The sequence below is a fragment of the Monodelphis domestica genome, chromosome 3, assembly GCF_027887165.1.
Source record: "Monodelphis domestica isolate mMonDom1 chromosome 3, mMonDom1.pri, whole genome shotgun sequence".
In the NCBI taxonomy this organism is placed as follows: domain Eukaryota; kingdom Metazoa; phylum Chordata; class Mammalia; order Didelphimorphia; family Didelphidae; genus Monodelphis; species Monodelphis domestica.
Window position 1 is genome coordinate 20571728 of NC_077229.1, and position 9804 is coordinate 20581531.

Sequence of the window (9804 nt, forward strand, 5' to 3'; positions counted from 1 at the left end):
GTTATTCATTTTTATTGAAGGTTTCCTCTACATCCTCACAGGGACCCAGGAAGCCCACCAGGCAGGGGGGACTCTTCTTTTTACAGATGAAGGACTGAGGCTGAGAGAAGGGAAACCACTCACTCAAGGCCATCCATAGCATTGGTGGAAGGGCGCGGGTCTCCTGGCTTCTGGCTCAGCGTTCTTGACCGGAAGATGCTCTGTTCCAAGAGGGCATGGAAGGAGCTGGGGGGAAGAGGAGGTCTGGGGGGGGGCAGAGCTGGAGGAAGAGGAGGAATCGGACCCACAGGCACCCACGAGGAGTGCTAAGTGACGGGGGCCTTCGAAGGCCAGCTCCAAGTGGAAGGGGCTTGCCTAGTACCTGGCTCCATGCCCAGAAGGTTGGTGGTTTCCACACACAGATGTCCCAAGAGTGGTGGCGGGTTGGGAGTCAAAGAAGGGAGATGGCTTCCTCTTCAACCCCCAACCTCCCCAACGCCACCCCACCTCGGGGCCCCTTCCCTCTCCCCACAAACCACAACCTTGGGCCCTTGCCTTCTTCGGATGTCCAGGAGAAGCAGCTGACATCTGGGTGACCACAGACCTCAGACAGAGTAGGCCAGGATGGAGCAGGGCCGACCCACCGTCTCCCTCTTCTGGAGGGAGGGACACCCCCTTGCTGTCCTCCGTGGGTGTGGGTGCCATGACACCCTTGGGGGGAAGACGGCTTAACCTCAAAGATGGTTGAATTCGAAGAATTAAAGGAGGAGCCCGCGGTCAGGGAAGAGAAGCGACCGCCCATTGACTCCGCCCGGACACACTAGTTTTCGGGGTCATGTTCCCAGAAGACCTGTCCCCACCCCCATCCTGGGAGGTGCTGGCCGGTCGGCAGAGGATAAAGTGGCCCTCGGCCCTAGAGGCCCTTCAGTGTGGAGGTGTCTCTGACGAGGGAGGCCTGCTCTAGCTGTCAGCACCGAGTATGTGGGCATGGCTCAGACTGAACTCTCTCTTCGGTACGTACTTCCTCCCTGTGCCCCATTCACTTCAGGCAGGCAGCCAGACTGCGGGTACTGGGGCTGGCAGAGACGAGAAGCCACAGGCACCTCTCAGATGTAGAGGCTTTCCGTTCTAGATGGGAAGAGCAACGGGGGCTGCTGAGAAGGCATCCCGTCAATGGGCTGGATGAGTGGGACCAAGCGATGCCCAAATCCTGTGCTGGGGAGGCACTAGCTGAAGGCCCAAGGGGATCCCCGGTAGGATGGTTGTGGAGAAGGTGGACGTGGAGGCGGGTCTGGAAGGTGGGATGGGGCACCGGGAGGCGAAGACATGGGGGGATCTCAGAGGAAAGGGAGGAAGGGGAAGGGAAGCAATTCTTTCCTGGAGAGGCACAGACCAGGATGGCTGGGCCATGGAGATGGCCCTGGAAAGGTGGATGGTAGGGACTGGAGCTTAGGCTGCTCCAGAACCCTCCCAAGCTGGCTGAGGGCATTGGCACTGGGATGGTGGAAACAATAGGTTCGGGTTCGGGGCCCTGATCACTTGGCTAATTTTGGCTAGTGGGAAACACACACTCAAAGACACCAACACACAATGAGCCCACGCATGACTCAATCATGCACACAATCGTCTAATATTAGCTTCGATTTCTAAAGGGGTTTTGGTTTTGCAGAACTCTGCACATTTAGCAGGAGCGCCCTGCCCTTTCTCCATAGCTAGATCATCTCCTTGGATTCTTCTGTCCTTGGATCTATAATTTCATTGGCATGGGCATATCCCAAAGGACCTGTTACTTTGCATATTAGAGAACTATTGGAACCCCAGACAGATGACATGATTTGCCCAGGTTCATGCAGTTAAGTATCAAGGGCAGGATTTGAACCCAGGGCTTCCAGATTCCAAATCCATGGCAGATCTACATAATCACCTGCCCAGGAAACTACATGATGCAAACACAGCTGACTGCATGGCTTGACCACTTATTTATTCTCAGACCCTCCTTCACACAGGATCTCATTTCCCCAGCAGACACCAGGACACACATCCACACACCCAACCCCAGATTTGTGGTAGACCTCCGGAGCAGGAGGGGTCCTTAGATATTTCCTCCTTTTTGAACAAAGGAAGAAAAGGATCCTCCCCCCTCTCTCTCCCTCATCCCTGGAGCCCTACTCCCCTCCCTCGGCCTCAGGAAGTCCATCCAAGTGGATGGTAGAGAAGGTGCTCTGTGCTCAGACTTACACACGTGCCCCCTGTGGCAGGTGCCCTGAGTTGGGCTGGGGGTGAATAGAAGCCCTGGGCAGGCAGGGATGCCCTCAGGAGGTCGTGCTCCCTGGACCCACCCCAGAGGTGGCCACAGCATATTGGGACCTAATGAGTTCTTAGGAAATGAAGAAGTAACTGTTGCCACTTTCCTTTCATTGCGAAACCTGTCCCTTCCGACCATGTGGTTGCCCAGCGCTTGGCACCCGGGCCGGGAGCAGTAACTGCTCCCCTCCCCCTGCTTGCTCAGCCCTGGGCTTGGCTCCAGCCTCGCCCGCTAGGGACCAGCCCCCTTCTCATCCTGGTGAGTAGGTGGGTACCCAAGTGATATGACTCAAAAAGCTTAGAACGTATATTGTTTACTGCAGAGGAGAAAACTGAGGTCCGGAGAGGGAGGGAGGTGACTTGTCCAAGCAGAGCTCTAGACTTGAACTCAGGTATTCTGACTCCAAAGCCAGGGGGTCTTCTACTAGATCACGGCCTCCCATTTGCCATAGACTTGGAACAGAAAGGGACCTCAGAAGTCACCAAATCCCTGCCCCTCATTCCAAGAAAGGGAGGCTCAGAGTTGGCAGGCAGGATTTGAAGCCAGGTCCTAGGGATATTCAGGAGTAGACCAGACCTCCTTTGGGCTGGTTCCACAAGGAAGTCACCTGATCAGTCAGTGGGCGACACTTCTGGGACTTGGGTCTTCTCTGTCCCCCACCCTCTGAGACCACCGGGATGATGCCTCCTCTCTCCTGATCTGGCTGGTGACAAAGACGCAGACACTCGGAGGTTGTGGGGATGGGTAGAAGGCAAGCTAGAAAGAGCTTCTTCCCTTCCCTCCTAGAGATGGGTCCGAGGACCCGAGTGCCAGTTCTGCTTCCAACCCTGACAAGCTCCAAGGATACTGAGCTGACATGGCCCCAAAAGAACATTTGCCCAGTCCCCTCATTTCAAAGTCGTGTGATTAAAACATGACAAAGCTGGGTGGAGCAAGGGACAGAGTGCCAGGGTTGGAGTCCAGAAGACCTGAGGTCAAATTCAGCCTCCAACCCTTCCTGGCTGGGTGACTCTGGGCAAGTCACTTAACCCTGTTTGCCTCGTTTTCCTCATATGTTGAATGAGCAGGAGATGGAAATGGCAAACTGCCCCAGTCTCTTTGTCAAGAAAACCCCAAATGGGGTACCAAAGAGTTGCAAATCTGAGATTCAAATGGAGGCCTGCTGATTCCAAACCAACATTCCTCTTTTTGTGCGCCTCAGTTTCTCCCTCTGCAAAATGGAATGGTTGGATCAGACGATGTCCATTCAGCATTGACTTGTTGCCGTTCTGGCTGAGATCCTTGCATTCCAGTTGCTCCAGCATCCCTTCTCCCTCCCCTAACCATGATGCTCCTGCTCTCTCGCACTCTAGGCTTGACCTGTGGTCTCTTGTGGCTATGCCCTGTGCTTGGAGGCCCTTGTCCTGACTCCCAGAAGCTCCTGAAACAACTGAAGGACATGGCAAAGAGAGATTTCTTCGAGGCATTTGTAAGTGCTGGTCCCAAATGACCTTCATCATGTATTGGGGGAACCCTGGCCGTGGGGCCACAGACACTTCCTTAGCCCTGTGTGACCCTGGCCAAGTCACTTTACCTCTATCTGACTTTGTTTCCCCATCTATAAAATGGGATATCAGTGCCTACCTTCCAAAGTGGTGAGTGTCGAGCAATATCTTCTGTATATAGAATCTATACTCATGCCCAGCTGAAGTGCTGCTTGAATGTTGGCTCTGACGATGACGATGATCTCCCGCAGCGGAGACATGGCTCCTGACCACCACGAGGAGCAGAATGATAAATTTATAGATGGAAGGGTCCTTAGAGTCTTCCATTTGTTGTTGTCCAGGCGTTTCAGTCGTGCCCATCTCTTTCTGAGCCCCTTTGGCGTTTTCTTGGCAAAGATACCGGAGTGGTTTGCTATTTCCTTCTCCGGCTTATCTGACAGATGAGGAAACCGAGGCCAACAGGGTCAAATGACTTGCCCAGGGTCACAGAGCTAATAAATGTTTGAGGCCAGATTTGAACTCAGATCTTCCCGACTCCATAACTGGCTCTTCCTCTGCTCTGTCACATGGCTATCCCATCCCCTTCATTTTACAGATAAGGAAACTGAGGCACGGGGAGAACACTTCCCCATGCCCCTTTGCTTTCCCTTGGCTTTTTTCTCCTTCCTACTATCTCTTTCATAAGTTTGTTTTTGATGCTCAGGATACCCTCATCTTCCCTGCGTCAAATCATGTCTGGGACTGGAGTTGAGCTCTAAGCAAAGCAGATAGAAAAGCAGTGGCCAGATGGAGTGGGAGGGGGAGGCCCAGGAGGCAGGGAGTGTCCAGGGGAGCATTCAAGGCAGCGGAGAGGTGAAGAAGGGCGGGGATTGAGGAAAGGTCTTTGGATTTGGCAATTAGGAAATCTTTGGTGACTGGGAGAGAAGACTCAGTGGGCTGCTGAGGTCAGAAGTCAGTCTCGGCCAGTTTGGAAAAACTTCCTAATAGGGAGAATCCTTTCAAAGTAGGAAGGGTTGTCTTGTCAGATAGTGAGCTCCCTGTCAAGAGATTTGTGTATATGTGTGTGTTTTTAAACCCTCGCCTTCCCTCTTGGAGTCAATACTGTGTATTGGCTCCAAGGCAGAAGAGCAGTAAGGGATAGGCAATGGGGGTCAAGTGACTTGCCCAGGGTCACACAACTGGGACTTGTCTGAGGCCAAATTTGAACCTAGGACCTCCCATCTCTAGGCTTGACTCTTGAGTGATTTCTTCAGGCAGAGGCAGGACAAGTCTTGGCAGGGATATCATAAAAGGAATTCTTGTTCAGGTGCAAGTGAGATTCAATGAATTCTATGGAGTTCCTTCTCTTCCCTTGGCCTCAGTTTCCTTTTCTGCCAAATGATGAAGTTAGACTAAAAGTTCTCTGAGTTTCTTTCCAAGTCTAAACAGTCTGACCCTAAAAATTTCCTATGTGATTGGCCAAGGTCTCCCTCCCTCCGTCTTCATGAAATCAGGAGGTCCTCCAACTACCCACCCTCACCCTACCTAACGCCTGATCCACCATACTGGGGGACCCTTACCTTTTGATTTAGTTGAGATGAAGACTTCCTGGGTATCCAAGACAACCTTGTAGGGGTGGGAGGGGGCAGTGGACAGTGGGAAGAAGAGTCAAGTACAGCCAGAAGTACCCAAGGAGACCTCAGTCTCCTCATCTGTTACATAAGGGGGCTGGATCTCTAAGGGTCCTTCCATCTGTAAAGCTAGGATTCTATGATCTCTCTTCCTCTCTCTTCTTCCTAACTCTTCCCTTGAAGTAATCAGTGCTAAATCCATAGCATGGGACATGGTTGTTATCTATCATCAGCATAATTAACATTTACATAGCACATTACAATCTAAGTCTCTGTCTCTGCCTCTCTCTCTCCCTCTCTCTCTCTCCCTCTTTCCCTCTCTCTCTCTGTCTCTCTCTCTGCCTCTCTCTGTCTCTCTCCCTCTCTCTCTCTCCCTCCCTCTCTGTCTCTGTCTCTGTGTCTCTCTCCCTCTCTCTCTCTGTCTCTCTCCCCCTCTCTCTCTCTCTCTCTTTCTCTCTCTCTCATTTGTACAACTCTAGGAGATAGATCCTGTTATTAGCACCATTTTACAGATGAACAAACTGAGGCTGAGAAGAGTTCAATAATTTGTCCAAGATCATACAGTTAAGGAAATATCTGAGATCTGAGGGAGATCACTTCCCACCTACTAATTATGGATGCTCCTCAAGGCCTCTCTATAATATGATGGTGGCTTTATTAGCTCCTATGAGTTCCACCATCATCTCTAAGCTCAAAATCTCCACATCTCTGTTTCCTGAGCCTCTCAGTCTCCTGTTACTTTCTGCCCTTTGGACATCCCAAAGTGGATATCCCACAGACCCCTCCAACCCAACCTCTGCCAACTAGAGCTCCTCTTTCCCCTCCAAATCTTCCCCTCTTCCTAACTTTCCTTACAGGGTGCCATCTTCTTCCTAGCCACCCAGTCTCAAGACTCTGGGGTCATTCAGATCTACTCACTCCTTTCCCTCAGTCTGCAGCTCAGTGTCGTTCCTCCCCTCCCAACGTCTCTCATAAACTCTCTCTCCTCTCCATTCGTCGCCTTTCTCTAAGACTGTTGCGATAACCTTCCAGTTGGTTGTCTCTCAGTCTCCCTTTTCCAATCCGTCATCCATCCATCCGTCCAATGAATAACCCCAAATGGCTCCCTCTGGGATCCAGGGGAAAGTCTTCTGTTTGGTGTTCACCCAAAGCCCTCCGACGCTTCCAGTGCTCATACGTCTTCCTCCTCTCCACGCTCTCCGGGATGCTAACGCCTCTCCTCGGAGATTATTTCCCATCTTCTCTCTCCATCGTGTTGGGTCAGGCTTTTTGTATATTGTCTCCCCATTCGAATGTGAGCTCCTTGAGGACAGATGGAGAGCTCGAAGCTGTCTTGCTTTGCTTCTGCAGTACTCTGTCCTGTGAAATGTTCCTTGACTGGGAGACTGCTCAACACTGAGCCTTGATTTGCCTCTTTCCTGCCCCTTTTCCTACTCTTGGGCCAAGCAGAGCAAGGTCTGCGGTGCTTCCAAGTGGCAATGCTTCTGACCTTCCAGACGGCTCTTCTGGCCCTCAGAGTCTTCTGTCCTTCAACCTAAATAGTCTCCCTTCCTCCAACTCATCCTTCTGGACTTGGACTCCAAGCCCATCGCCGTCCTGCCCCTGGAGTCAGGAGACTCCACTTACCCAATTTTGGGCAGATTTCTTCCTCTCCTGGGGCCTTGGGCACCTCCTCTGGGGAACCTTCCCCAACCAAACCCAGGATCCCATGGCACCATCTCAACCCTCTGGCACCAACGTCCTCATTCATAAAATGAAGGGGTTGGACAAAGATGGGAAGAGCCAATCGTCTTGAGACTCCCCAAGAGCTTAGGGAAGAGTTTCCTCTGGGGACCCAAGCTGTCTGTCCGCAGGAGGACGAGGGCTCTTACTCCTTTGGCCTCTGGCCACTCCCATGTTCTAATGATGAGAACTATCCCATTATGAGATGGGCTGCCATAGGAGGTAGTAAGCTCCCTATTGATGGAAAGCATCAGAAAAAGTCTGGGCAGCATTGGAGATAGAATTCTGGTTCACTTAGTGGTTAGCCTACAGTTTCTGCTAACTCTGATGTTCTGAGATTCTAGGCCTCAGTTTACCACCCTGTTAAGTGAGAGAATTTGGCCTCCCTGGATCCCCCCAATTCTCCTTCGATTTCCCCAGTCTGTCTAGGCTTGAACCACCCGCCATTTGGGGAGTTTCTACCCTGGGTTGACCAGAACAGAGGTCCCTGAGGGCCCGCATTTCAAACCCCAATCCCCTTCTCTCTCCCTCTCAGGCAAGAAATCAAGGCCTACACTTAGCACCTTTCCCTGAGATCTGTAAACGGACCCCAGACTTCTTCCCCACGGAGAAGACCCTTCGGGAGTTACCTGCGGTCGCCTTCCTCCAGAATGTCAATGACACCCTGTACCTCCTCGAAGAGAGACTCGAGAAAAACGTCTTCAAGGACCTGGTCTCCTTCATCAGTGGCATCAACAACAACGTCTGCTGCCTGCTCCAGACCTTATCTGCTGCTCCCTTGGCCTGCTCAACTCCCGAGAGCAAAGGGACCGTGTCCACCCCAGACAAGGGGTCTCTCCGTTGGAAGACAGAGAGGTGCCAGATGATATGGGGGTACCAGCGTTTCATGCAGGCTGTGGAACGGGTGCTGGAAACCTGGCCTCCCAGCCCCAGGCGGAGCAATCGGAATAGCCGTTCTCTTCTCAGGGCCCTGCTTGAGCAGAGGAAGCCAGGGAGGGCTGGCTGATGTGAGCCTACATTGGTCTCCAGGAAGTGGTACCAGACTGCTGGAGGAGGAGATGGTGGTCCCAGTGGGCCACCTGCTTCTCCACTCACGGATCTGCTGGTTCCCACTTGGGGCTTGGAGATGGTGCACTTTAATGGGAAGAGGGCAGCTTTTGGCTATCTCTCCAAACAGGGACTGATGCAGAACTCTCATTGGGCTGAACTCCCTTCTGCCCTCCCGGCCCCCCTCCTCCAGCAACCTTCTCTATTCCCCAAGGGCTGCCCACTTGGGTCACGGGGCGGCCACAGCTCAGTGCCCCGTGACTCTTTCTGAATCAGAGCCAGCTTTCCATTGATTCAGGGGTCTGATGATAAGCCTTGACTCAGGGCCCAGTGCCTGACTTGTCCTTCCCCCTTTAGCCTCCCTCCTGGGGGCTTTAGTTCAGTCCTTCTGCTCTGACTCTGGCCTCCCCCCTCCTCCCCAGCCCCCAAGAAGTCCTCCTTTTTCCAGGGCTGGAGTGTATGGTTTGGGCATGGGAGGAGACCAGTAGGGGCCTCAAGCTAAAGGGCTGGCCCTCCCTGCTCTCCTCTTCTTAGCCTCCCACAGATACTGGGTCACCCACTGTGGACATACGGCCACTGGGGCCCACTTACGATGTCTCCCCGGGCTCAAAAGAAATATTGTCCCTGACACAAAGCATCCCAAGATGCTTTGGGGATGAGCTGCTGCTGCCCCCCCACCCCAAGAGCTCCCCATCTCCGCCCATCCCCGAGGACACAGAGAATATAATTTATTGAGTTTCTATTTATATTTATTTATTAGCTATGTATTTAACAGTATGACATTGGTATATGGATATATTTAAAATTCAGCTATTTTTCTAAAGCGTTTGTGTGTGTGTCTGCCTCTCGCCGTAGGGAAACGGGAGGGAAGGAGGGTTATGGTTGCCCAATCTCAGTCTGCACTTAGGCTTTGGTGATTGAGGGGAGGTGGGGGATTGATCCAGGGGACCTGTGGGTGATCACCAGCGTGCAGACTTAGGTTAAGAAGTGGCTTCAGGGGCAGCTGGGTGGCTCAGTGGATGGAGAGCCAAGCCTGGAGGTAGGAGGTCCTGGGGACCTTCTTATCATCAAATCTGACCTCATCCACTTCCTAGCTGGGTGACCCTGGGCAAATCACTTGATCCCCATTGCCTAGCCCTTACCGCTCTTTTGCCTTGGAGCCAATACACAGTATTGACTCCAAAATGGAAGGTGAGGGTTTAAAAAAAAAAAGAAGTGCCTTCAGAGGTCATTGACACCACCCCTATTTCTCAGAAGCCCAGAGATCGAATTTGTCCTTAGCCACACAGTAGTGAGAACCAGAAGACAGTTGCTACTTGTATCTATGGTACCTGGTTGGGTGTGTGTAACAGGTATGCTCTTGTTCACTCTTCCAGAATCAGCTTGTTCTACCCTTTCTCCAGGGGCTGGGGTGCCTGCACACTTTTTTTGTGCTATTGCTCAAGCCCCCACTCATCGTATTTCCCTACTGTCAGCCCACCCTTCCCCAGTACTCCAGTTATCTTTAACGCCAGTTGGGATCACACAAAGGAACACTTCCTAGGAAGAGACACAAGAGCAAATATCCATTTCCCCCAAAGCGTTTGCAGGCACCCTGGCTGCTAGACCCCCTTAGACACGGAGGAATGGGGTTCAGCCCTAGCATGGGTCACCCCCC

General features: G+C 52.4%; 1 protein-coding gene across 1 annotated transcript; it reads left to right on the top strand.

Annotated features, from left to right (window-relative positions):
• Window positions 1-663: 663 nt before the first annotated feature.
• OSM (oncostatin M) lies at window positions 664-8961 on the top strand. Its single transcript, XM_007490546.3, has 3 exons — window positions 664-992; window positions 3637-3752; window positions 7636-8961. The coding sequence occupies exons 1-3, from the start codon at window positions 959-961 to the stop codon at window positions 8104-8106; spliced, it is 621 nt and encodes a 206-aa protein (XP_007490608.2). The 5' UTR covers window positions 664-958; the 3' UTR covers window positions 8107-8961.
• Window positions 8962-9804: the final 843 nt, after the last annotated feature.

Excerpts from the sequence above, each read along its gene's own strand:
- OSM (XM_007490546.3), top strand. The coding sequence starts at position 959 with ATGTGGGCATGGCTCAGACTGAACTCTCTCTTCG. Across the intron at positions 993-3,636 it reads CAGACTGAACTCTCTCTTCG|GCTTGACCTGTGGTCTCTTG; the intron begins GTACGTACTTCC and ends CTCGCACTCTAG. Across the intron at positions 3,753-7,635 it reads GAGATTTCTTCGAGGCATTT|GCAAGAAATCAAGGCCTACA; the intron begins GTAAGTGCTGGT and ends TCTCCCTCTCAG.